At 52.9% G+C, this 25,522-nt stretch overlaps 9 protein-coding genes across 9 annotated transcripts; 5 read left to right on the top strand and 4 right to left on the bottom strand.

Moving 5' to 3' along the window:
- Window positions 1-171: 171 nt before the first annotated feature.
- Window positions 172-1,108, bottom strand: PG994_010934 (uncharacterized protein; the record flags this gene model as incomplete). Its single annotated transcript, XM_066862343.1, has 3 exons — window positions 172-657; window positions 686-966; window positions 1,030-1,108. 3 exons carry the CDS (start codon window positions 1,106-1,108, stop codon window positions 172-174), a joined length of 846 nt encoding a protein of 281 aa, XP_066711453.1.
- A 2,284-nt stretch (window positions 1,109-3,392) lies between these two features.
- PG994_010935 (uncharacterized protein) lies at window positions 3,393-3,665 on the bottom strand (the record flags this gene model as incomplete). Its single annotated transcript, XM_066862344.1, has 2 exons — window positions 3,393-3,473; window positions 3,546-3,665. The coding sequence occupies 2 exons, from the start codon at window positions 3,663-3,665 to the stop codon at window positions 3,393-3,395; spliced, it is 201 nt and encodes a 66-aa protein (XP_066711454.1).
- A 361-nt stretch (window positions 3,666-4,026) lies between these two features.
- On the bottom strand, window positions 4,027-4,840 carry PG994_010936 (glutathione S-transferase; the record flags this gene model as incomplete). Its single annotated transcript, XM_066862345.1, has 3 exons — window positions 4,027-4,143; window positions 4,204-4,375; window positions 4,461-4,840. The coding sequence occupies 3 exons, from the start codon at window positions 4,838-4,840 to the stop codon at window positions 4,027-4,029; spliced, it is 669 nt and encodes a 222-aa protein (XP_066711455.1).
- Window positions 4,841-5,922: 1,082 nt separating this feature from the next.
- PG994_010937 (transcription elongation complex subunit) lies at window positions 5,923-9,211 on the top strand (the record flags this gene model as incomplete). Its single annotated transcript, XM_066862346.1, has 4 exons — window positions 5,923-6,116; window positions 6,181-6,265; window positions 6,326-8,053; window positions 8,103-9,211. Exons 1-4 carry the CDS (start codon window positions 5,940-5,942, stop codon window positions 9,209-9,211), a joined length of 3,099 nt encoding a protein of 1,032 aa, XP_066711456.1. The 5' UTR covers window positions 5,923-5,939.
- Window positions 9,212-10,785: 1,574 nt separating this feature from the next.
- On the top strand, window positions 10,786-11,568 carry PG994_010938 (pH-response regulator protein palI/RIM9; the record flags this gene model as incomplete). Its single annotated transcript, XM_066862347.1, has 2 exons — window positions 10,786-10,985; window positions 11,055-11,568. 2 exons carry the CDS (start codon window positions 10,786-10,788, stop codon window positions 11,566-11,568), a joined length of 714 nt encoding a protein of 237 aa, XP_066711457.1.
- Window positions 11,569-12,516: 948 nt separating this feature from the next.
- On the bottom strand, window positions 12,517-13,584 carry PG994_010939 (uncharacterized protein; the record flags this gene model as incomplete). The annotated part of the gene is made up of 1 exon (XM_066862348.1): window positions 12,517-13,584. The coding sequence occupies one exon, from the start codon at window positions 13,582-13,584 to the stop codon at window positions 12,517-12,519; it is 1,068 nt and encodes a 355-aa protein (XP_066711458.1).
- A 1,050-nt stretch (window positions 13,585-14,634) lies between these two features.
- On the top strand, window positions 14,635-15,270 carry PG994_010940 (uncharacterized protein; the record flags this gene model as incomplete). The annotated part of the gene is made up of 1 exon (XM_066862349.1): window positions 14,635-15,270. The coding sequence occupies one exon, from the start codon at window positions 14,635-14,637 to the stop codon at window positions 15,268-15,270; it is 636 nt and encodes a 211-aa protein (XP_066711459.1).
- A 4,515-nt stretch (window positions 15,271-19,785) lies between these two features.
- Window positions 19,786-20,273, top strand: PG994_010941 (uncharacterized protein; the record flags this gene model as incomplete). Its single annotated transcript, XM_066862350.1, has 2 exons — window positions 19,786-20,087; window positions 20,129-20,273. 2 exons carry the CDS (start codon window positions 19,786-19,788, stop codon window positions 20,271-20,273), a joined length of 447 nt encoding a protein of 148 aa, XP_066711460.1.
- A 2,588-nt stretch (window positions 20,274-22,861) lies between these two features.
- Window positions 22,862-24,743, top strand: PG994_010942 (uncharacterized protein; the record flags this gene model as incomplete). Its single annotated transcript, XM_066862351.1, has 3 exons — window positions 22,862-23,806; window positions 23,860-24,145; window positions 24,217-24,743. The coding sequence occupies 3 exons, from the start codon at window positions 22,862-22,864 to the stop codon at window positions 24,741-24,743; spliced, it is 1,758 nt and encodes a 585-aa protein (XP_066711461.1).
- Between the last annotated feature and the right edge of the window lie 779 nt (window positions 24,744-25,522).

Below are 25,522 nucleotides of genomic sequence, written 5' to 3' on the forward strand. Positions count from 1 at the left end.
GGGAAACTTCTGGTGTACTGATATACCGCAAAGGGTTCTCGTAGACAGCCGACCCTGATATCAAAAGAAATAATGTATATACATTGCTTGGCTCTGTCTTTCAAAATTGTCTTTTGCTTCTCATTGCCTCTCTTTACTCAGTCAATAGCAAACGCACTTATGTTCGCTCGCTTACTGCTGCTCCGCCTCCTCGGCCTCGAGACCACGAGCAAAGCGGCGCTTGCGGAGGTTGAACTCGATGGCACGCTTCTTGGCGGCGGTGCTCTGCGTAAAGGCGGCAGAGCCGCCAAAGGGACCAGCCACGGCGGCGTTCTGGAGGCGGACGATGCAGACGTTGGAGGCGCCGCCGACAGAGCCCTGGCACGTCATGCCCTCGGGCATCTGGACGGCGACGGGGAAGTCCATGGTCTGGGCGGCCGAGAGCCCACCGATGCCGAGCCCGGGGACGTTGGTCTTGACGGTAGCGTCCTTGAAGGCCCCGGCGTCCTGGCCGCCCGAGGTCGCGTCGACGGCGGCCTTGAGGGGGCCCGCGCCGTCCTGGTTCACCTGGTGGAACGTCATCATGATGGTGCCGTCGTCCGAGGTCGTGGGCAGGCCGGCGCCCATGGCCGCGCCCGTGGCGGCCTTGACGCCGGTCTCGGAGGTGCCCTTGGGGGTCTCTGGAGCCGCCGTTGCCGGCACGGACGGCGAGCTTGACGTAGCGGGCGCGGTTGGCCGCGTGGACCTCGCGGGCGTTCTTGACGGCCGTGGTGTTGCCGCCCGCGCCGTCCATGAACATGGTCATCATCTTGGTGGCGTCGACGGGCCCGCCCTTCGGAGACCGCCCGAGGGCGGAGGCGCGCTGCGTTCCGAGCTCGCGCTGGCGGATGATGGAGGTGTCCGCCTCGGAGCCGCAGCCGGGGGTCGGGCAGTCGCGAGGAGTGCCGTCAATGGTGGAGAGCCCGGGGAGGTTCACGCCGTTGGCCCCTGGAAATGATGTTGGTTTCCATTTCTATATGATTACGACCGAGTTGGAGAGCTGGTACTTACCCTGGACCTCGGTGATGACCCCATGGCCGAAAACGTTAGTGACTGCGAAAGCAGTGAGGACAGCTGCCTGGTACTTCATTTTGATAGATTGGAGAAGTAAGGAGAAACCCGAAAAGATAGATTGAAGAAGTGTAATGTGTTAATAATAATAAAAATGCAATGAAGGAGCACCTGGCTCGGAGAATGGAAAAGACAGGAAAGTTGAAGGCGATGAACTAATTACACTGATGGTTGACGATGATTATGAAGAGAATATTGGTCTTTTCCTGGGACGGGCGTTGCCGTCTTATAGATCTCAACCCGGCTGACAGGTCTTGGCTGTACCTCAGTCAACTCTACCCCTTGAAGTTTGCCCGGTCGTGTGGTAGCCATAATTTGGTAGGTCCCCCAACGCCGAGAAGGCCCGGGGCTGTGCGACTGTTCTGGAGTGAAAGCAACCTTATTGGATCTCGAATACATCAGGTGAATCACGAAGTCCAGTCTCACCCGAGAGGAGGGAGAGGTGGCGGCGAGGAGGGCTCGAGACTAAGGTACAATCTTGGGTTTCAGCTCAATGCTGGCGATGACAATGGAGATTTGAGATAGAAAGAAGATACATTCTTTGGTACCCAATCTGGACATGTGTGTCCAATGAAAGTCGTGTTTCTTCCTCGCTCGAGGAGGCAACAATGTTTGTAGTGGATGGGTCATGGATCTCGTACGCCCCTATTCTGGAAACTGTTGCATCCGAGAGAGGAAGGTGTGGTCTGAAGGAAACAATAGACTCTGTACTGCGCATCAAGGCTAAGTTTAACTCTTGCATGAAGTAGAAAGCCAGTTTCCGCTCGGGCAATTTATCCTATTTAACGTGTACCTACACATTCTCTGCTGTCTGATCTTGGAATCCACTACATGGCTGGGGAGGTTAAACATATCAATGCAGTAACAAGTTCATCCATTCATTGCACGTCTGGCCACATGTTCACGAAACGAAACAATAAGCTTGAAACTGTTGGCAAACATCTGACACGTTCTTCTTCCGCTGCTCGTCTTGATGGTGTACGAATGGGATGTTGAAGTCCACTGACCGAGGACAGTTGCTGATCCGTGCCTGCAGGTGAGTGAGCCATGGTCATTGTTGATGTAGGTGGATGTCTTTTGGAATTCATGATTTGGTGTATGACGGCGAACGATCCATCACACCATAACTACTACCTCGTCAACCCAATTAGGTGAAGAAGTCCTAGGCTCGGTCCAGCTGGCGAGCTCGTGGGGGAAGGTATGACCAGCCCGACGCATCGAAGACCTAGCTTTCTCTGTGAAACGTTTTCCAGTACAAGGCAGTTTAGTATGGAAAAGGAGGAAAAGGAATCGAACATATGCATACGGACTGGCCAGCTAGTCATCTTAGATGTGCCAGGAATAGCAACCGAATGCGAGTCGTCTGTGGCTGAGATCATATTTGATATAACTTTGTTTCCATCTGAACTCCTGTATGTCAGCCGTCGACGTTGGATGTTTATATAGTATGTTGCCCCAAACACTTAGCGGCCGCACTAATAAAGGGGCCCTTGAACCTTCTGCATGGATAACACTCGTATTGGCTGTGTATCGTCTAAAGCTGGGCTGAGACCAGTGACAACTCCTTAGCTCTCTTGGTTCGGGAACTTAGTTCTGTTGAGAGTATATACAACGGTGACCATACCGAATCCTTAATAAGGGTGAGTGCCCCTTGGTGGCTTATGCAAAGGCAGACTTGAACTTTGGCCCACTGCCTCCCGTACCATGTTGCGCCACATCCGAAAGATGTAGCAAATCTGAGTGCCGATCGTCTATCATGGTGGAACGATACACAATGATGTGACGAAGCTCTATTCCCCATCTCGAATCAGACATGCGACCGAAACATGAGGGGACACTTTCCTTATGATCAGGAACTCGGCAGCTTATTATCCGTATGTATAAGTTGGCGCCAGCCCGTACACGTCATTTGTCAACAGCAATGAAATCGATACAATGTCGACCGTAATGCAAATCGCCCTCGAAATATTCACAGTGCTCTGGTCCTAAGCATGAAACTAAGCATGAGAAACTCCCAGATGAAGTGGCTAGGGTTCGAATTACCCCCAATTGCGGCCAACATCACCTGTGCTATCAAGAAATAATACTCTGGACGAACACTTGAAACACAAGATCCACACGATTAATCGACGACATCTTCAGAGACTGACACGCTGTACTCTCCCACACGAAATTATCGTTAACATCGCTTGATCCTTCTTGTTGTACCATGACCCTGTCGCCTCTATACGCTTGGCCGCCTTCTTCATGTCCTTCATATACATCCTGGACGGTAGAGTCCTCAACGCCCTAGGAGGGTACGATCAGACCAAGGCCTTGCCGGCGACGGTGGTGTGGTAGAAGGCATTGCTCCAGGGCCCCGGACGGGGCAGGCCGTACTCCCTCTGCAGTCGCTCGGGCAGCCAGTGGGTGGATGGTCAGCAGCCTCCCCAACGGGATGTTGGGTTCCCAAGTACAAGGGGATCTTCCGGGGCCAGAGCAGGTCCCGGCAGAGGCTCCAGGCCGAGTCCGTGACGACGAGATTCTCGAAACTGCCTGAACTCCTCCAGCGTCGCGGGCCACAGCTCGGGCGACATCCGCAGCGACGTGCCGTACAGGGGTGCGGAAACCAGGACGACCAGTCAGTCAGACTGGGTAAGGGAGATGAATTGCCTAGACCGAGGCTTCTTTGGTGTTGGTGGTCCTTCATAATGAGTGTGCACCCGACCATGGGGTGCCTGATGTTGACGCCAACTTACACAGCCCGAAAATCAGCTCGAAAAGCTTATTTACTGGCCCACTGTCCATCGCCATGTTGATGAGGTCCACAAGGCGAACACTCGCAGTACAACGCCATTCACTATTACATTCAAGACTGGATCAATCTCAATGAATGTAGCTTCGATTGACTAGGTTACCTATCTTTGAACTCCGGCTGTCAAGGTGTTGTTACAAGTCTCAAGGCTTTGGTGCCTCTGAAATCCTCTTGTATGCCTTGACAACCTCTGGGAGTCCTGCCATTTTGGAGAACCACGTTGCAATATTGGGATAGGGGTCGAGACTGATCCCGGCAAACTAAGACATTCTTGGTAAGTACTTCGTTCTTGCAAATACATCGAATTGAAGGGCATACACCTTGTGCTGCCGAACCCAAGGCTCAAATTGGAGGTCGACGGCCGTAACGCCGCCGGGGATGACACTCTCGGCGAGAGTCTTCTTGAGCTGCCCTTCGAGGACGCTGTAGCAACGCTCGGTCTGCTCGACGTATCGCTTCAACGCATCCTCATTCTTAGTTGGGTTGTAGTGCCTAAGAGAGTGATAAGTAACATGAGGAGGGTTTTATGGGTTTGAGGACAGACCGCCCCCAAACCCTATATCATTGGGGTGCCTACCTGTACCAATTCGTCTGGCCCGTCATGGGGCCCAGAGTAGTCAGGAGAAACATGTTCCACTTGTCAAAGTCGACCATGTCTTGCTCGCTGCTGCCCCGCGGTCCGAGCTTGTTGTCCTTGTCGTAGACGCGGAGCAGGTAGTTCATGCAGGCGCCGGACTCCCAGCTGACGACGCCCGTGTTGGGGTCTTCGAGGGCCGGCACCCGGCCGTTCTCATTGAGCTTGAGGAATGCGGCGCCCTTAACACCCTTCTCTGGGTCGTCGCCGAAGTCCCACATCTTGACCTCGTACGGCACCCCCAGGAACTCGAGGGCCTCGGCGATCTTGATGGGGTTGGGCCCTGTGGCGTGGGCGTGCAGGATAAGTGGTTGGGGACTCATTTTGCTATGGATGCGTGTCTTGGTTTAACAATATTGGATGCTTGCAATGAAACAAAGATGAGAGAAGGATAAGTGAGTTGTAGATGTTGGATATCTGTAATATTTCCTGTCGACTTCATCCGACTTCCTCACGTCATGGTGGAGACGACTGAGCTGTACTCCAAATCCATTACATACTTCCTCTATATTATGCGGGGAAGGTAAATTTAGTGATGAGGTTCATCGCTGGAAGACGAAGTTGAATATTCCATCAGAGTACCATATGCCGCCGGGCTGGGTCGCAGACAGTGGTGTGCTGCAATTGAAAGCAAGAGGCAGGGCACGTTTTCTGAGATGTGATCGCAAATTGCATCTTGCATACTGCACTGCAGCTGGACTTTTACATACCTCGGCCAAGCTGAAAGATACCAGACTTTTTACCGTCCAACATGTGAATGAGAATGAAAGTGGAAATGGTCAAATTGCCAACCCGAAATAATACTTACTTAGTTTTTTAAGAACAGACCTTCTATAGGGTAGCCTTGGCTGCCAGAGTGTCGTCAAATAGCTTTGGTGGTGAGGACTCGCTTCACAAGTGTTACTACCTCACGATTCAGAAGTCACAACCGGTACCAACAACACAATTGTGTGATTGAGCCATCCAAACATTGTCGTTGTCGTTGTCATCTTTCAAAACATCAACCAACTCATCTTTATCTGATACTGGTGAGAAGATTGAAGTTCAAACTGTCGTGTCGTTTCTTTCGATTGTTACTTTACATAACCACATCCTAGCAGCAGCACCAGCCATATGAGGCTGCCGCCTAGCAACCCGGAGAGCGTCTTAAGGTTCCCATGAAGTTTTAAAGGGAAGGACGCGCCAAGCTACGTGCTGGTCTCCACTCTTTTCGCGTTGCAGCACCGGCTCCTGCCTGCACCTTTCGAAGAACGCCTCGTTACCTGAAAGGGAGCTATCGAGCCAATTCCTCTCCCATATCTTTTTTCGACAGGGAGGCATTTCGTCCTACAGCCTTTCCCTTCTGTCATCCAACATCAACTCCTCCGCCGTCGCACATCGTAATCTCGAATTTGCGCGATTATCGTCGCGTCATTCTCCAAGATGGCTGATAACGTCAAGATCGACGGAAAGCTCTTCCAAGAGCGCATCAACCATTTCGTGGGTGCCTGGAAGAATGACAAGCGCGCCGGCGACCAGGTCTTCTCGGGAGTCTCCTCCATTCTCATCATGATGGGAAAGGTCGATGATCCCGTCTTTCACAAGAACAATTCCATGCATGTACGTCCAATCTCCGATTCTGCGCCATATACAACCCCAATACTGACGATGCCTGCGCTTTTAGTTCTGGCTCCTAGGCTACGAATTCCCTACGACCCTCATGCTGTTCACCATCGACTGCCTCTACATCATTACCACTTCCAAGAAAGGTACGGATTCTCTCATCAATGCCCAATGCTTAGATTAACTTGTTTTCTTTCTTGTTACAGCCAAGCACTTGGAACAGCTAAAGGGCGGCCGCTACCCCATCGAGGTCCTAGTTCGAGGAAAGGACGCTGCCGAAAACGAGAAGCTTTTCGTCAAGATCGCCGACACGATCAACGCAGCTGGCAAGAAAATCGGCGTCATCACGAAAGACTCCTCCAAAGGACCCTTCGTCGACGAGTGGAAGAAGGTTTTCGAGGATAAATGCAAAGACGTCGAACCCACCGATATCTCGCCTGCGCTCTCGGCAGCTGCCTTGGCTGTCAAAGATGAGTCAGAGCTGCGTGCTATGCGAGCCGCCTCGAAGGCATGCGTGGCCCTGATGAACCCCTACTTCCTCGACCAGATGTCCGATATCCTTGACCAGGAAAAGAAGGTGAAGCACAGCGCATTGGCCAACAAGGTAGATGGCAAGCTAGACGATACCAAGTGGTGGAAGACGGTGGAGCTTCCCAACAAGCAGAAGTTACCCTCCGACTTCGACCCTGTTAATCTCGACTGGGATCTTGGCCCGGCCGTACAAAGCGGCGGCAAGTACGATCTCAAGCTCGCAGCCGAACCCAACGACGACGCTCTACACGCCGGCATTATCATCGCTGGCATGGGTTTGCGATACAAGTCGTACAGTTCCGTCATTGCTCGAACATTCCTGGAAGACCCCAACAAAACACAAGAGAGCAACTACAAGCTTCTTTTTGCCGTGCACAACCTAGTTTTGAAGGAGGTTCGAGATGGCGTCAGCGCAAGCGACGTGTACAAGAAGGCTATTGGTATGGTGAAAGCAAAGAAGCCCGAGTTGGAGAAGCACTTCCTGAAGAACGTCGGTGCCGGCATTGGCCTAGAAAGCAAGGATGCCACACTGGTTCTCAACGCCAAAAGCTCCCGAACTCTGAAGGATGGCATGGCTCTCTGCATCACAACCGGGTTTACCGACATTGAAAACCCACAGCCCCAGGACAAACTGAGCAAAACATACTCGTTGGTCATCACGGACACAATCCGTGTGACCAGCACAGAGGCTGTTGTATTTACTGGTGACGCTCCCACTGAGCTCGATGCTACTTCATTCTTCTTTAAGGATGAGGAAGACGAGAAGCCAACCCCCAAGAAGGAGAAGAAGGACGGCCGGGTTGGTGCTGTTGCCACCAAGAACATCACCCACACCAGGCTACGTTCGGAGCGCACCGCACAGGTAAACGAGGATCAAGAAAAGAGGCGTCACGAACACCAGAAGGAGCTGGCCAATAGGAAGCAAGAAGAGGGTCTCATCCGGTTTGCCGAGTCCACTAATGACCAGAACGGTACCGAGGTCAAAAAGTTCAAGAAGTTCGAGTCCTACAAGCGAGACAATCAGTTTCCTTCCAAGGTCAAGAACTTGGAGATTGTCGTGGACCAAAAGAATGGTACTGTCATTCTACCGGTGATGGGCCGGCCGGTGCCTTTCCACATCCATACTATCAAGAATGCCAGCAAGAACGATGAGGGGGAGTGGTCTTTCCTTCGAATCAATTTCCTTTCGCCGGGTCAGGGAGTTGGCCGTAAGGATGATCAGCCTTTCGAAGACGCGACCGCTCAGTTTGTTAGAAGCTTGACCTTCCGTTCTTTGGATGGCGACCGCTACGAAGATATCGCAGCTCAGATCTCCAACATGAAGAAGGAGGCGACAAAGAAGGAGCAGGAGAAGAAGGACATGGAGGATGTCGTTGAGCAGGATAAACTTGTCGAAATAAGGAGTAAGTCGGTCGTGGACTCGGCAACATGACATTCGCTAACATTCTCTAGATCGACGTCCTGCTGTGCTCGACAATGTATTCATTCGACCTGCTATGGAGGGCAAGCGTGTTCCTGGTAAAGTTGAGATTCACCAAAACGGTCTCCGATACCAGTCCCCTCTCAGCAGCCAGCAGAGGGTGGATGTACTTTTCTCCAACATTCGCCACCTTTTCTTCCAGCCCTGCCAGCACGAGTTGATTGTCATTATACACATTCACCTCAAGGATCCTATCCTTGTTGGCGGCAAGAACAAGAAGACGAAGGATGTCCAATTCTATCGGGAGGCTACCGATATCCAATTCGACGAGACTGGTAACCGCAAGAGAAAGTACCGGTATGGCGATGAAGACGAGTTCGAGCAAGAACAAGAAGAGCGCCGACGCCGGGCTGAGCTGGACAAGCTCTTCCAGAACTTTGCTAGCAAGATTGCTGACGCTGGCAAGAACGAGGGCTTCGAACTGGATATGCCTCTGCGGGAACTCGGCTTCAACGGTGTGCCGTTCCGCAGTAACGTCTACATTCAACCTACTACAGATTGTTTGATTCAGATCACGGAGCCGCCGTTCATGGTGATTACCCTCGAAGACATCGAGGTTGCCCATCTGGAACGTGTGCAGTTTGGACTCAAAAACTTTGACCTCGTCTTTGTGTTCAAGGACTTTACCAGAGCGCCCTTCCACGTCAACACGATTCCCATGGAGTCGATCGAGGACGTCAAGGAATGGCTCGACAGTTCGGACATTGCTTTCACCGAGGGACCGCTCAACCTCAACTGGCCGACTATCATGAAGACAGTCACAGCCGACACGCATCAATTCTTCGTTGACGGTGGCTGGAAGTTCTTGGCCGACGACAGTGATGACGAGGACGCCGAGGAAGAGGAAGAGGAGTCGGCCTTCGAGATGGACGATAGCGACCTGGATGAAGTTTCGGAGTCGTCTGAGGAAGACTCGGACTTCGACAGCAACGCATCTGCCGAGGCCAGCGAAGAGGAGGATGATGAGGACGACGAAGGTGAAGACTGGGACGAGCTCGAGAAGAAGGCGAAGCGCAAAGATCGCGAGAGTGGACACGAGGAAGAGGAGAAGAGTCGTAGCAAGAAGCAGAAGCGCCGTTGAGACACAGTGGCTTGGTAGCAGCTGGCTTCATTTGGTTGGGAGTATGCGTTGTTACTGGCTCGAGGTTGAGTTCCCCTACCTTGTGTGTATGATTTATTGGATTGATGGCAGAGACACGGGAGTCTCTAGGACTTACTTGAGGCAGCATACCATTGCAAAGCTTTGAGTTATGCATTATGAGTTACTTTGCTGTTAAGCAGTCTGGAATGTCGATATCGCTTAGGGCCTAAGAAAGGACGTTTGTAGTTCTAAATTATTAATGAAAAAATCGGCGTCTTGGTATCAAATTATTCTTAGTGGAGGCTATGTTTCCTGAATGTTAGACATTCATATTATCCGCAGTGGTAGCTTCGAATCCGCCCCCCCTGGTCAACTTTCAGCAAGGCTCCTGTATTGATGTGCATAAAGCCGGATACACATTTTTATGCTGGGCAGTGATGGGCGTCCATGGAGTACAGGCCATACCCTCAAGGCTCATCCATCAATTGCGACAGAGAGGATAAACTAGAGGATAACCGGCACATGGCGCATGGAGCAAATCAGCATCTGAAGCGAAGCCGTTGAGCGATGGCAGTCTGGCAGTCGAGCCGAACTGTTACTAAGGTGTGTGTGCCCAAGGCCCTACGTTGCCTCAAATCAGGGAAACTGGGAAACTGGAGTTGACCCACTTCTACCCGGCATCCACTGATGTGAGTGACGGACGGGGGAAAGAAGACGAACATGAAGATGCAAGGGCCAGCCAGCCTAGAAAAAGAGCCCTAAAACAAGAAATACCCCAGCCGACGTCACATTGCATCACCTTCTTTCGTCCTCTTCCGCCGAAAACTCTCCAAGCTCTCCAACAAGCAGGGAGCCAGCACCGCCCGCGGCCGCACCTTGGTTCGTGACTAATGAATTGTCCGGTGCCCTAGTCTGGTTCTGGCCTCGACCAATCTCTGGTAGCGACGCGCGATGGCTTCTCCATCGACAATCGCCTTTCTGATCGTTTCAAGTCGCCCCGTGCCAGCGTGTGCCGTTGAGCCGACTCTTGGCAAATCTCCCGAGATCCCTGACATGTCCCTGACATCCTGGGCCTCTGGGCTTCTGGGAAGGAACATGACGTATTGTGTCTATGTCGTGTCAACCAAGCTAGATGAGACACATTCTTCTGGGCTTGCGCTCTGGCTTGCGCATACCTACCGATACCAATCAAGCCCCCCTGTCAGCCCAGCCGCATGCTTGTTTTTGGGCACGGCAAGGTATGGTGATCGGCTGACGGCACACAGAGCAGACGTTCGCAAGATGAGATGTGCTGACTTGGCTATGATGTCTGTCCTCATATTAACAAGGGCAAGGGTCTGGGTTCAGTCAAAATGTGACTGCTTCCTATAAGTTGACGATTTCTCTCACACGTTCTTCTCAGTTCCCAGCAATCAATCCAGTCAATCCAACCAACCGACTCTCTCACCTTTTCGTGTGGACTTACGCAACGCGTGTGTGTGTGCGTGTCCGTATACAAGAGCAGGGACTTCTACTTCCGGCCTATACCAACCACCAATATTTGTTACTAGTTATACTACATACACAGAGACAAGATGGCACGAACCGGCTTCTTTCACCACATCGGGAGCTTCCTGCTCTTGGCCGCGACGGTCCTCTTGATCGTCACCTGTATTTCGGCACCCGTTGTTAACCACCTCTCGGTGCTCAAGGTCCGGATCAACGACGCCAATGAACAAGACCGCGGAACCATCGATTTCGGCACCTTTGGTTATTGTGTGGACAACGTCGACTCGTAAGTATCTACCTATTTCCCAGCTGGTGGTAATAATCAATGGATGCTAACACTGGTTATGTTCATTAGATCCATCAATGGCTGCACCCGCTCTCACGTCGGCTACAACGCCGCCGCCCTTGTCCAACAAGTGCCCGGCAGCAACATCGACCTGAGCGACGCCTCGGCCAAGACGGCCAACGCGCTGACCAAGGTTATGATCCTGCACCCCATCGCCTGCGGACTTTCCTTCATTGCTTTCCTGCTGGCCCTGGGCGCCGGCATCCTCGGCTCCTTCCTGGCGTCCATGGTGGCGCTCCTGGCCTTCCTTGTCACCTTGGTCGTGCTCATCACTGACTTCGTTGGCTTGGCCCTGCTCCGCAACGCCATCAACAAGAGCGACCAGGCCACCGCCCGCTACGGCGCCGCCGCTTGGACCCTGCTTGCCAGTGCCGTCTGCAACCTGCTCGCCACTCTTATCCTCTTTTTCACCTGCTGCAGTGCCCGCCTGCACAAGAAGCGCAACCGAAACGCCACCGCTACCAAGGCCGAGCGCTACGACAGCCCTCCCCATACTACCAGCACCCGCCGCCGCTGGTTCTAAGGGATACAGGCTTGCATGCAAACCTTTCTTCTCCCAAAGCAAAACCTGGCGCTCTCTGCCATGACCCACTAAAGCAATGTCTGATTTACGATAAATCACGAAATACACACGTCTCCTAAACATTTGGAATTTCTAGCAGCGAACAATACCCTCACGAACACGAGCACGATACCACACGGAAGAGAGAGAGAGAGAGAGAGAGAGAGAGAAGGCTGAAGACTCAATAGGTACATATGTCCAGGTTGTATACTGTAATGTTACTACGATACCCCGTATTACTCTGGGCATGCGGTTCGTGTACCATCATATAATCTTTTCAATAAATATTAATACCATCAACTAAGTCTGCTTTATTGGCGCGTTTGCTCGATGATGATTAAGTAACAATTAATGTACACGACACACTTTCCTTAAAATATAATGCGTTGGGATTGTGAGTACTTTGCTGTCATATTTGAGACCATCATAACCTCTCTTTGGAAGAAATGATACCAGAGCTTCGGGAACTGGGGGCCGGGTCTCAGGGCAGTCAGTATAGTGTATCGAATTTGGTCACACCTAGTATAGTGCCATGATCCCGCGCATGGCGCCATCATCGGCTTATCTGACGCGCCCATCTTAATATATGAGAGCCAAAGCTGGTCCATGATTGTCACCACTGCTTGAGCCTGGCCTTCTCAATTCCGGACAGATCCTGCCATAGTCGGCTGGTCTGTAAAGTTGAGCTTAGTGACACTAGGTGGGTTGCGTGGGTCACCTTGGCGATAGCAAGTGCATGATAGGAGTGCCGTAGAATATCATAGGCGGTCGTGAGCCCATGGTGCCGGTTTTTGGCTCCGTCTAGTACACCGTTTCGAAGAACAAATGCTTAACCTTGAGGGGCCTATATGCATCACCGAATTTTCCCTCGCTTCAATGTATGCAAGGAGAAATCAGTTCGAGCTGTCTTCACCCCAGGTCATTTCCTTGGCCGAAGGCCGTGTGCCTTCCCTCTTCGTCCCGGCCATACGAGTTTTGCCGCGGGCGAAACTGCCCTTGCCGCGACAGGGCCGCCAGGCTGCGCATCACGGCGGGGGTCTTATTGGCGATGTCCTTCTGGTGCAGGCGGTGCTGGATGAACTGGGCGCCGTGGACGCCGACGCCCAGGAGCTCCCAAGCGGCGCGGTCGTCGAAGCCGGTCGCGGTGCCGCGCCCGATGGCCATCTGCCGTCCCGTGTCCCAGTCCTTGAGGCTGGGCGCGAGCCGGCCTTGGGGCACGCTCTTGCGCAGCGCCGCCGACATGAACGTTTCCCGGAGCTCGGCCTGGTCCTGGTGGCCGTCTTGGCTGCTGATGAAGGGGTTGATGTTGAGGGGCCACGGCCCGTGCAGGAGGCCCCGCCTCAGCATGCGCTTGTGGTTGAAGCCCTTGTTGGCGGGGAAGACGTGGATGGTGAACTCTTTCTTCTGGATGGATAGGCTTTCTTCGGCGGCTGGGAGATGTAGTTGTTGTTGTTCTGATGACAACTCCTTGGCCGCTTCCAGGGCCGCTTGCCTCTGAGCTGCCTCCTTCTCGGCTGCCTCCTTCATCCTCTTCTCCTCCCGCTTCCGCCACCACTTGGGCTTCTTCATAGGGTCCGGGTTCTTCTCGTTCTTCTTGAGGACCTGCACGACGACGGGCTCGGCGAGCTGGGCGTCGGGCGCCGCAGAACCAGCGGTAGCAGCACTGCCCCAGGCGGCGGTGGCGCCGGCGCCGGCGCCGGCGGCGGGGGGCGCGCTGACCATGACGCGGCGGAAGGGCGAGTCGTCGACGAGGCAGGTGGCGGTGGCGGCGTTGGCGGTGATGGCGATGAACGAGGAGTCGTCGTCGAGCTGGCGGAAGACGTCGATCTCGGGCCGCTGGCCCGTCATCAGCAGGCCCTTGAGGATGGCGCGCCGCTCGGCCAGGCTCCGCGGCGGCGGCGTGCACTTGACCAGGACGGTGCGCGAGCTCAGCGACTGCGGCAGCGTCTTGGCGAAGGCCGAGGCGGAGAACGACATGGTGGTGGTTGCGGGATGGTGTTGCTGTCGTTGTCGCTCGCGTCGGCGTTTGCGTTTTTTTGTTTGTTTGTGTCTGTGTGTGTGCGCCCCGGTTTGCGTTGTGTTGTCGTGGTATTACTTTTTTTTTCGTCTTCTTTAGACTGTGCCGAACCAAAGAAAGACTGTTGCCGGTGGTACTGCATGAGCTTCAATCAATCAATTCAATCGGCTGCAGCTAATTTTAGGCTGGCCTCCCCATGCTAGCTCTAATTGGTGGAGCGTCAGTCGGTATGTGATGTACCTGAAGTATGGAAGTAGTGTAAGTGATGTGCCCCAACAGCAGTTTGTTTTATTACCCGTCGATGTATCTCATTGAAATACCAATTTCAAGCATGATTGTCACCCAGTCCCATGTAGCGAGATGTAGATGATGCACACAGTCGGTTGGCTGAATGCGATGCGATGCACAAACGCCGTGCCGGTTGACTGGCTGGCTGTACGTATACCCAGTCGTACAACAATATATGTTTCATGTTTCTTCCCTCTTAACCACTTGCACCCATAGCAACATGCTTCCGTACAACCCCATATACAATACACCTAGGTATGAGACAAGAGTCGCTCATCTCGTCAAACCATGTCGCCCTACACAAACTGGCAGACCATGCGAACAGCTCCCGGGCCGGTCATACTCTGCTGCGGCTGGTGGCCGGGCCCTTTCGCGCTGTCGCCTCCCGCATGCAGTGATAGCGGCTTTCTTGTATACTAAGTTGAGTTGGTCGTGCCGTAACTGCTAACGCTTCTGTTGTGCAACGTCGCCGTTCCAGCGCGGAATTAGGCAAACATCAACTTGCCAATAGGTTCATCCACAAGTGATATGATAGAGAGGGAGAGGACTCAGGTTTGCAATATAGATGATATGACTCTACTAAGAGACCCAAGAGTTCGCAGGAAGAAGGCTCGCTGTCTTCGTCCAGAATGTGAGCCCGTCTGTGGTTACGACTTCCTCAACATACCCTAATTCCTCTTGCTGTATACCTACCTAGCCAAGACTGCCGCCAAACCGCTTCCATGTTTCCTCGACTTCTCCCCCATCTCCTGAAGCTGGTGGTCGTGTTCATCCCCTTTTTCGTGGTTTGTAACACGATCACGCTCATGTTGCTTCAGAGAGGCATCGTGGAACCAAGAAGTCCTTCAGCAGCAGCTCACGAGGCCGAAACCAAAGCCGAGTCCCCATTGCCGGTCTTGGGAGGTCCCCCTCATACCGAACGAGCCCTTGCCCATGGGGAGCAACATCCCGAGCCAGAAGCAGCACTGACAGCGCTGGAACAAGAAGCACAACCAGCCACAGCCGAACTGCATGTCAACGATGGAGGGAACGATCCCAAGCCAGAGCCAACCCCGATCACGCCAGTACAAACTCAGACAGCGGCCCCTAAAGTGCAACTCATCAATGGTGGGAGACAACACCCCGGGCCGGAGGCAACACTGACGGCCCCAGAACAAACTCATCCGGCTACCATCACCACTACCACCACCCGAGTCCGTGTCGGTGTTGACGTTGGGCTGCGCAAAACCTCGAAGAGGTCAGGCATGACGAGGCAGTTCGGGACCTTGTCCACTCAGCGAGTGTTCAATGTCTCTATCACATTACGCAACAACAGCCCCGACCCCAAAATCCCCACGCAATGTGTCCATGGTGGTTAGAAGTGTCCAATGCTGTTTCATGAGTAAAACGTCATGAACATGGAGAGTGGAAGTCGACAGTCACTCAGCAGGTGTATCCGATAGGTAGCTTGTCAAAGGTGGAGATGCAGATAGTTCCTTACGACGGTGGGCACAACATGTAACACGCCTCTCCGAACTACAGTACTTACATGGTTATATAGATCCTCCTCGTTCACCAATGTGGCCCACAGAAAGAGGACTGCGCTGGCATGTGATCGTGAGTTGCACACTGACATATAAGTACATTTAGGTCTGCGTCGTCTTGGCCTACCTATCTATATACCTATACGCGAAGGAATACCCTATCCCGAATTCATCACTGGCCGAGCTTCGGAGCCAAGACTTGCTCAGGGGTTTATGCTGTAGTCCGCATTGAACCGCGGTTGAATACCGAGAGATGAAGAAGTCGATCGACCGTGAATATGTCTCCACACGAAAAGCGATAGTATGTATGGCCGTCGCAGATCTGCATAAAAGAAGTCCCCCGCTGGGTTTGCTCGCTCCAATATAGTGGGGGTAAGTTCTTACCGGACTCCACGCCGCAAGTGATGCTGTCGTCCCAGGATTCTTGGTCACATATGCCAGAATAGGCAACTATGTCATTCTGCCTACCCGGGATCTTCAACCGTTTTGGACAGGATTTTGGGTCGATCCGGCCGAGGTTCGTGCGGAGATGAAAAGAAAAAGAAAAGAAAACAGATTATGTGATACAACAGTATCTACAACAGCCAACAGCCGGTAGAACCTGCAATCCCCTTTGACGAGTCAAGACATACATGACTCATGTGCCTCCGAGATGTTATTACGGACGGACGTCAATCCGGTGCTGTTTGCTTTTAGCCAAGGCCACGTTCTATGCTGTTGGCCCTCAGACTTTGACACGATGCGGTGAAGTGACCCTGTGTCGGTGGCTCATAGGGCCCAAGAGCAAACTTGTCAGAGCGCAAGAGTGAGAGGAAGGTCTCACAATTTGGGGCCAAACTGACATGAACGAACGAACGCCCCTACGCCCCCTCCTCGTCCGGTGGGGGCGTTCCGGGCGGTCGGTGTACAAGTCTCTCTGCCGATCACCGTTGTGAGAATGCAACTGTAATCATGTACCGCATGCACGTATCATCCATCAAATCAGAGCAGATCTGGGTCATGTGGCTCTCGTTCGAGTCGGGGAACTCGCGGCGCATTTGGACTGGGGGTGTCCAAGAACTGATACATGCATGGCAACATTGGGTTCCCGGGCCTGAGTCAAAACAAATCACAACATGTCTGTCGCATGGTCGCCATGACAAGCAAGGCCTCGGTCCTTTTATCTACCACGTGAGGAAGTTCAAAGCACTGTCTCGTCCAGCCAGCTGTATACTGACTAGATATCGTGAACGGAACATGGATCTGTAAGCGCTAGGTATACATTTACATTACCTAGTATAAGGACAAGTGCCAAGTCCTATAGTGGGCTTCAACACAGGGTGTCCCACTTGATCCGCCGCCAATGAAAATCAGAACCCCAGGTTTTGCAAAGCGAGTTCCAGGTGGTATTCCGAACCGGCACGAGCTAACTACGAGCAGTAACCAGTGAGCGGTCTTGCTAGGGAAAGGGGGGACTGGCGCCCCGTAGCCGTGCCAATGGCAATCGGTCCTGTACAATAACAACCCTACCAGCAAAGCGGCATAATGTCCGCTCTCAACCAATACTAATCTCAAACGAAGCGACAGCAGCTGTGCATCGTCTATTTGCTCCAGCCTTTTGCTTTGACAACGTAAGCGGGACAGCCGCATGGGAACAAGACGGGCAAGGGCACCAGGCTTAAAATGACGTATTGTCTTTTCCTCTTCCCCAGGGGACAGCCTGGTCTGCTGCTGGTGGTAGCGAACTCGTCTAATCGTGATCCTGCATCACAGCAATCGTCCGAGTTTGGCGAGGCCGAAGCTGGTTGCAGTGCGAAAAACATCCCCATGTCTCAAGACGGCTCTCGGGGATATAAAAAAGGAATACTGGATGCGAATAAAGAAAGGCCCAGGTGTCTTATATGAAAACGATTTATGAGGTATGTGGTATGCGTGGATGTGGGATGATCGGCAGCCGGCAGCCGACGAACGACCTAGATTTGGCATCCATGGCACTGCCTAGCCGGGATAGGAGCCTGTTGTCGAGCACCCAAGCTTAGCAACAGCCCAGGGGGTTGAGGTCAGGGAAGCGCCACTCGCTCGCTCGGCGACTCACATTCGTCGGCGCCAATTCCATTGACGATTCGGACTGTATCGATGACAAAGGATTTCCTGTGCAAAAATAGCCTTGGTATTCCCAGGAGAAAGCACAGAGGCCTGACCCTGTACCCGGGATGTTGGGACAAAGGAGTTTAGTCTCACCCAGAAGTTTCCAGTACCAGTACCTAGTGGCCTGGCTGGCCGAGCCGCTTTGTCATCTAGAGCAGATGGCTTCATTTGAGCAAAAGAGGCAACAGGTCCGTACGATGGCATTAGTGCGGAATTGTCCATGGTAATTGCTCGGCGGCTACGACGCTATTGCATATGTGCCAGGTGCTTGTTGCCTGGACTTGCTGGTGCATTCCTACTACTAGTCTCGACCGCCGTCGTGGGAGTTATTGCAGCATCGGTCGGTTCAATATTGAATGGAGATTCATTGAGCCATCTCGCTGGCTGCTCTGCATGACTAAGGTGCGAGACTATCGACGCAAAATAATGACGCTCCTCAACTAAGCCTCCTGTCAAATGCCAAGAGAAGACCCAGCGTGCCATGCGTACAGTAGACTGACTTGAGGCGAGGACAGCATGAACGTTTACATACCCACAGAGCAGAAGGGGACGATCAGGGGGAATGAATGCGATAGGGGATGTACTGTACAGTACTCCGTACTTCTCGCATGACACTGTGCCGACCCGACGGAGTGGGTGTGGGGCTCTGTATAAGGTAAGTGATGGTGGATCTCATGGCGGCTTTAAAGAGCAAACGGGCCTACGTGATTGGCCCTGAAACTGCTCTGGATGAACTCCGAAGTCCCAAGGAATAGGAGCTCCCCAGAAAAACCAACGAAAAACCGACTGATCAGAAATCCTACAGCAACAGCAAATGTTGGTTTGCAGGTGCTACGCAAGCCGGGCAACTTGACGAAATGTCTAAAGGGGGACCCCACATCGACTCCTAGGAGTCCAATCCTAGCCCGGCGCTGGGGGTTATGATGGGTTACAATACGCACGGGATTGAAGTTGGGTATCATCCATCGTTCTTGTCCGCCTGTATCTACCAGTCTGCCTGTCCGACCTATCGTGTCGGTTTCCCTTAACCTATCCTATCATGGCACCGAGAGTGTCTAATAGGCTATCATGCAAGTGGATTTGCCGGGGCCTGTGCTACTTACTTATACGACCATCTGCTAAGCGAGGACCAGGCGTGGGAGAAGGCGTGGTTTGATTGCTTTCTATCGCACGCTAAAGCGTCGTTAGAACGTGTTTTCCACGAGGTGGCTTTTGGCCGCTATTGTCATAGGACAGCACAGCGCAACTAGGTATTCGGGTGCATACTGTAACCTTGAACGTAGCAGAAGCGGCGAACCCAAACCCAATGCAACTACAAAAATGTCCATACGTCAGATTGGAATGTGTCCCTCTAGCTGTGAAAGTATCGAGCCAATAACCTTCTTCCACTGAGTACTGTTGGGAAGTATACCGCGGGATCCAATAGGGTGAAGCTGTCCAGAGCGTCGGGTATGGTGATGAGGAGCATCCAACGATTGGTGGCGGGCGCCTGCAGGCCATTTTCCCACTGGAGCGTCAGCCAGTCCAAGCCCAGCCTTATGGATGACATTGAACCCAACTGGACCCAAGGAATTGGTTCACACTGGCACACGGAACCAACAAGCTTTTACTCACCTGCCAGGTAGCGATTCTTCAACGTTTCGCTAGTCGAACTGTATCGTCGTCTGCCTAGGACCTACCTGGCTAAGATAGTTATCAAAATCGTCTCGGGGTACACACATCTATGCGTACATACATACATGCACATCCATGCCTTATGTGTATAGAGAACTCATAGATCGGTTATAGATGTAGTCACGTACTGTGGCCCTGCCTGCTGAGGGCGCTGTGAATTGTGGGCCACTGGACGTGCTGGAAGTGAGCCCGCCCAGTGGAGTGAATATGCGAAGGCCAGTGAGAGTGAGAGAGCCCCAAAGCTGGATGGATGTAGTGTCATGTACATACTTAACCTACTGGGAGCTACCTACTGGGAGCTACTGTACTAAACCTCCAGCACCATACTCATTCTCTGCATTAGCGCGGGCCTCTTCCCAGAACGCTGGTTTAAGTGCAGTTTTGTGCCACCTCTTAATTCCCGGCGACTCCCCCCATCCCATCCCCATCCCAGACATTCGGGTTGGCTCTCGTTACATACAACTTTCCAACCTTTTCTCGCATGTTGCGCTGCTGCTGCTGCTCTGCTCTCTGCCAACGTCCTGCGCCTCCAGAGAACAACAGCCCATCATGTTCGACAACAACTTCACCTTCGACCAGAAGGTGGTTGCCGACACCAGGAGGCGCGACGCTGACGAGCCCGAATCCGCCATGTCCCCCAAAGAAGTTCACGCGGAGTTGCCGCCGCCGCCACCCTCTGTAGAAGCTGCGACACAACAAAGCGCTGCTGCTGCCAATAATCGCCCCCCAGGCAAAGAGGCGACCACGACTCCGACCGAGTCGGACACCATCGACATTCTGGCTCGCCAACTGGGGCGACAAACATTATTACAAGAGGATCCTCAATACCAATGGCGCCGCTCCCAGCAACCGTTTATCTACGAGCCGGGCCCGTTCTACGACCAAAGGATAGTCCCACGTTCCTCGAGTCCAGTGCAGCAATCAGCCCAGGACCTCCCGCCGCGACCGGTGCCCCTTCAGCAGCGAGGCAATCAACCACCAAGCTGCTCACAGCCTTTGCCGACACCCTCGTCGATGGACATAAATCAACTATATAATAATTCTTCTACTTCTTCTTTCCCCTCTTTTTCTTCCGCAAGCCTTGGACAGCAATTCGAACCACCATCAATACAGCAGCCGCACTCTACGGAGATGCGACCGACTGCCAATCAATGTAATAATACCAGGGCGATTCGGGAAAACCTCCTCGAAACCATGATCACCAACAACTACCAGTGCAACGTCCAGATATCGGAGCCTGCAACGCCAATATCGGCATCATTACCGTCTTTTTTCCCGCCGGGGGTTTCCTGTTCTTCTTCTTCTTCTTCTTCTTCCTTGGCCACGACAAACCTCGACAGCGACACACTAATGACGGATCGAAACCGTTCAATTCAAGTGGATCAGAATGGGGGATGACGAGCCCATGGTTCGCCTGTTAAGCTACCGCCGAGCCGGTGCCATGACACGGGTGCAGAAACTGGGTCTCAGTTTCCGCAGCGCCCAGCATACGGCGCTGCAATGCGCCAACCTAAAACCCAATAAGACGAGGATGCGCAGGAGGGACAGGAAACCCTCCAAAGCGCAACCCACGCCAACGCCCACGCCTGCACCCGCGGCGGTGGGCGCATCTTCGACGTAAATCTTCTTTTGATTACCACAGCATTTTGTTTTGTTATTGCGGTTGCCGTGTGCGTCGATGCCTGTGTTTTTTTTCTGGCGTATTAGAGCATATATACCCATGGGCCGGAGTTTTCGGTGTTTGGTTTTAGCCACAACCTGTCTTTGAGGTGCTGGTGTGCCTGTTTCGAGGGCCAGCTTGGGTATGACAATACAGCACATGGATTCATTTGGAAAGGAGTTTTCTTTTTATGGGGGGGGGGAGCGAATCCGGATTTCTGCATTGGAGGAAACGACCTGGCCGAACAGGCTGGTTGTCTTGTTTTTCCTGTGGTGTCCCACGTGAGACGCCATGACGGGTTTACGCAGAATGCAATGCGATGCGATGCGACGACTACTGGCTTCTACGATGTGAGCCATTGACAAAAGTCGGGTCGACGAAAGGAACACTAGGCTTAGATTCTCACCAACTTATACATTTGAAGGGATCGGATCGGCATGTCTATACAACGCCAGGGCTTGCTTCCTACCGGGCCTCGAGTCGCTATAATTGGCGCAGCAGCGCTATACTTAGGAAGCCAGGCTTGGATGATTACTGATCTTTCTTTCAACTTTGAAACGGACCGTTGTTCTGCACTTGCAAACTTGTTGCATCAGTTCCGCGCCAAATAGACAATTGAGTATCAAATCGAAGGAAAGAAATTAAGTCAACATCCACTTGAACGTTACATCAACAATCATTTACTCCGTACCTTAGGTACTTAATCAGTATCAAAAAAAAAACCTAAAGTTTAGGCAACTGTTGACACACATTTTGTGTGGATTGGCGTGCACTTTTGTTGGCGATGTCGTCTCCTCCTTGTACCTTCCCCGTAATCCAACTCGGAAGGTATTTGGTCTGTCATTTGATGATCTCGGGTCACGTCACGTATCTTGCCCATCGATCAATACAAACAAGTATTTCCGTGTCATGGGAAGTATGGATATTGTTCATCCTCCCTAGTTCTGGGCTGTCTTTGTCATTCGTCATTTCTGAGTCCTCGAGTCTGTCGCATATCCTTTATTGCTTGAATGCCTCGAAATCCTCTTGTTTCTTTATCATACTCGTAGCACGTACCATGGTTCCATTTTCGGCTTCCCGAAAGGTGAGGCTCTGTCGGGGTCGCCAGGACTGACTGAGCATAGACTAGGTGTTTGCCCGAGTCGATTACGATCTTCGCTTACTCTGCTAATAGAAAACTAGAGAAGGGTTGGCTTGCCCTTGATACCGGCCCTATAACCGTACCCACGGCTGGGTACCTTGCATACCTTACCCAGGCGCAGGGTATTCTGGGTTAATGCCTCGTCTCAGGTCCCAGGCAAATTAGCTTCAAATAGATTATTTATTCTTTGGGGGAAGGGGGGTAAAATTGCCCGTATCATCTCGCGAGATCCTCGCATTCCAGTCGGCCGGCCCTTTGTCCGGACGGCCTGCGTTCTCGTCACCCCCGTCCTTCCAATCCAGGCTTCCTACTCCTCGGGGCGCAGTTGGGAATGGTCCTTTCTTTGAGCATCTTCTTTGTTCCCCAGTCTAGGCGCTCGTCTCAAGATGGCGCCTCCCTGGTGGCTATACTCGGCAGAGCCCGATGGGGGTGCAGGTGCGTCGACGCGGTGGAAGGCGGCCCAGCTTTAAAAGGGCAGGAATTGAATCTTCAAAGTTCACGTCGCTTGCTCCTCGACCTCGCATTCCTTATGTACACATTGCATAGCGGGTTTATTATGCCACAGCTCAGCAAGTCAGACAGCTAACTTTGATCAGCCTCGGCGTGGCTCTCTCACACATTCACTCACTTACTCTCACTCCCTTCTCCATACCTGCCGTTGCCGCCTTCGCATGTTTTGTTTACTTACATATCAGGGCCAGATACCAGTCAGTGTACGTCCCGGCCTGTGACTTTATTTTCGTAACCGCCAGCCGGCCAAAGTGCCTCCTTCTTCTCGTTACAGCCAAAACTCTACTGAATATATACATTTCGAACATTTCAAAATGACCTTCACCACGGCCCAGTTGCCCGTGGACAAAGACCAGAGCTCGTTCTGGCAGAGCAATGAGGGGGAGATTGGCGTGGCAAATGATCACTTCTTTGACCAGTTTGTTACCTTTGAGTCAGGCGAACCAACAACAAGCTTCGACTGCCAGTTTCTCGAGGATCCTCCCAGCCCTTCGCTTCTGCTTGATTCCCTCGACGATTGTTTGACAAACTCGAGCAATGACCAGGGCTCGTCCTCTGGTGGTACATCTTCGGAAGAGAGCACGGCCAAAATTGCAGCAGCACGCCATATCTCGTCTGCTCTGTCAAACATCAACTCGGCCGCAACTATCGGCTCGGGTGACCCCGTGATAGGAGGTGGTTCCATATCCGACTCCGAGCTCCTGAGCCTGGACGGGATTTCCCTGCGCTCTTCCCCCGGCAGGGCGCTTGCTACAGCACCTTCGAGCCCCTCGCTGCTACCAGCATCGTCGATGAGCCCGAGGAAACATAATCGCCTAGTCGACTCGGTCTACGGTACCTATAGAAGAGTGGCCCATCGCCCTAGGCCACGCATAATGCACTCCGAAAACGACGTGCTCGATATATATGGGGATGAAGCTGATATCCTCCGTGAGCTCCAGAACCCACGAAACTCGGCGGCCCAACATTTAGGAGCTACATTTGAACCAACTGATAACAATGGGCTACCATTGTCGCCTCCTTTAACCGGCAAGATACCTCCTCCAAGCTATCAGTCGAGATCCAAGTCGGGATTTGTCAGTGGTCCACTGGAAGATCCTTTCTCAGACGGCCTTTTCATCTCTCCATCTGCGGTTCACCAGATAGATGGCCAGCATACCCCTTTGCCTACTCCTGGACTAAATGACGACTTCTTCTGCTTGGACTCATCACAAGCCGTCGACCATATGCAGACAAGTTCTCGCCTACCCAAGCAACGGGTACGAGCTCGGCAGAATGGCCCATGGAAGCCTCTATATCTGATAACTCCCAGCTCTGGTCTGCAGGGTCCTATGTCCCAGACAGCGGCAACCTGCAGAGTTCGGAGTGGTGGGAGAGCACTCCCGACAACGGTGCCTCCATCCATACTCCTTCACATAACCAGGCCCGGACGACATCCACAAACCTAGCTATGCACAACCAACAAGCAGAGCTCCCCTACGAGTACTCGTCAGACCTCTCGGGCCTTATGATCCACATGCCGCAGCCTCGCCAACCACAGGCTGCCGTCCTCACAGCCCACATTCCTGACCAGATTTCGACGCCACAGCGACACAATCGTCACCAACACCAACACCAACATTATCACTACAGCAACACTGACCACCGCCATCGCCGGCCTGTACCCCAGCCCCGTCCTCCGGCGCACGCCATCGCCAACACCTACCTGCGCATGGCTTCATGACGTCGCCTCGCAAACCCTCCACCCTGCACTACAGCCCTTCACGGCCAATCCTTATCCACCGCGAGGAGTCGACATCGCCGACGCCCACGGGGAACCGCCACCGCTCCTCGTCCATGTCGGTGCGCAAGCAGCGATCATGGTCGCGGCGTGAACCGCGGACTCCCAACCCGCACCAACACCATAGCTTTTCTGCCAGCAGTGGCGGCTGCAGCACACCTACGATGATTGCGTCACCCATGTCGAGCAGCTTTGGTGGCGGCGGCGGCGGTGGAGTGGACTTTGTCAATTTCACCCCCAGCGACAAGAACGTATTGATGCAGGGCGTGGCCCCAAGCGGGTCGTCCAAGACCAAGGCCCGCCGCGAGAAGGAGGCCTTCGAGCGCCGGCGCAAGCTGAGCGAGGCCGCGGTCAAGGCAGTGCAGGCCGCGGGCGGAGATCTGGATAGGCTTCTGGCCGAGGGGTTCACTCTGTGAGGCTCGATCAAAAAGACCACGGAGCCTAACTCTGTGCATTGGCGGCGGCGGCTATGTCGCCCTTCTTATTATTTTATCGATAGGGGGGGGCTGGAACGCAAGGGAGCGAACAACAATGTCCGTGTCGGGCTTGCGAGCCCCCCTTCGCGCAACCCCTTACGGGGTTTTGTACGTTCCGAGACTACGGGTTAAGGGATGACATCTTCCTGGTCAGCTATACGCCTATAGCGGGTTTTCATCTACCTTAGACAACGGGCGATCTTCACATTGTTTCACAATGTGTGTTGCAATTGCCTTCTTCTCCTTCTTCTCTCTTCTCACTCGAAACAGGCTATGTATGAGTATTGGGCACATGTGCTCACAGCCAAGGGTACCAGCTTTTTCTTTTGTGCGTGGCTTTTGAGCATTTACGTTGGGAGATGTCGTCTTGGTTCCATCGAAGGAGTTTACGGAGGACAATGGTAGCGTTCGACTTGCATGTACGGTCGGTTGGTGTTGGGCTAATGATGATGGCTCTTGTGGGACTTTCCGCTTCAGGGGCAGAGGGTATTGTATTTTTCAGTTTGGGCCAATTAGCCACCGCGAGTCTACCCGGTGTCACTGCAACAATAATAGGGGAAGCTCCTCGTTACGCTGTGGCCCAACTCCTTACTCTGGTTGCTGAGGAAACGCGGCAGACCTTTCCTTTCCGGACTGCTGTAGAGGATGGATATGGTAACGAAGGTCGGCGCTGGCGTTGCTCGTCATAAAGGGGAAACATAGATTAGGGACTTCATCGT

The sequence above is a fragment of the Apiospora phragmitis genome (genome assembly GCF_038363925.1).
Source record: "Apiospora phragmitis strain CBS 135458 chromosome Unknown utg000010l:1.0-9815664.0:1.0-9183399.0, whole genome shotgun sequence".
NCBI classification, from domain to species: Eukaryota; Fungi; Ascomycota; class Sordariomycetes; order Amphisphaeriales; family Apiosporaceae; genus Apiospora; species Apiospora phragmitis.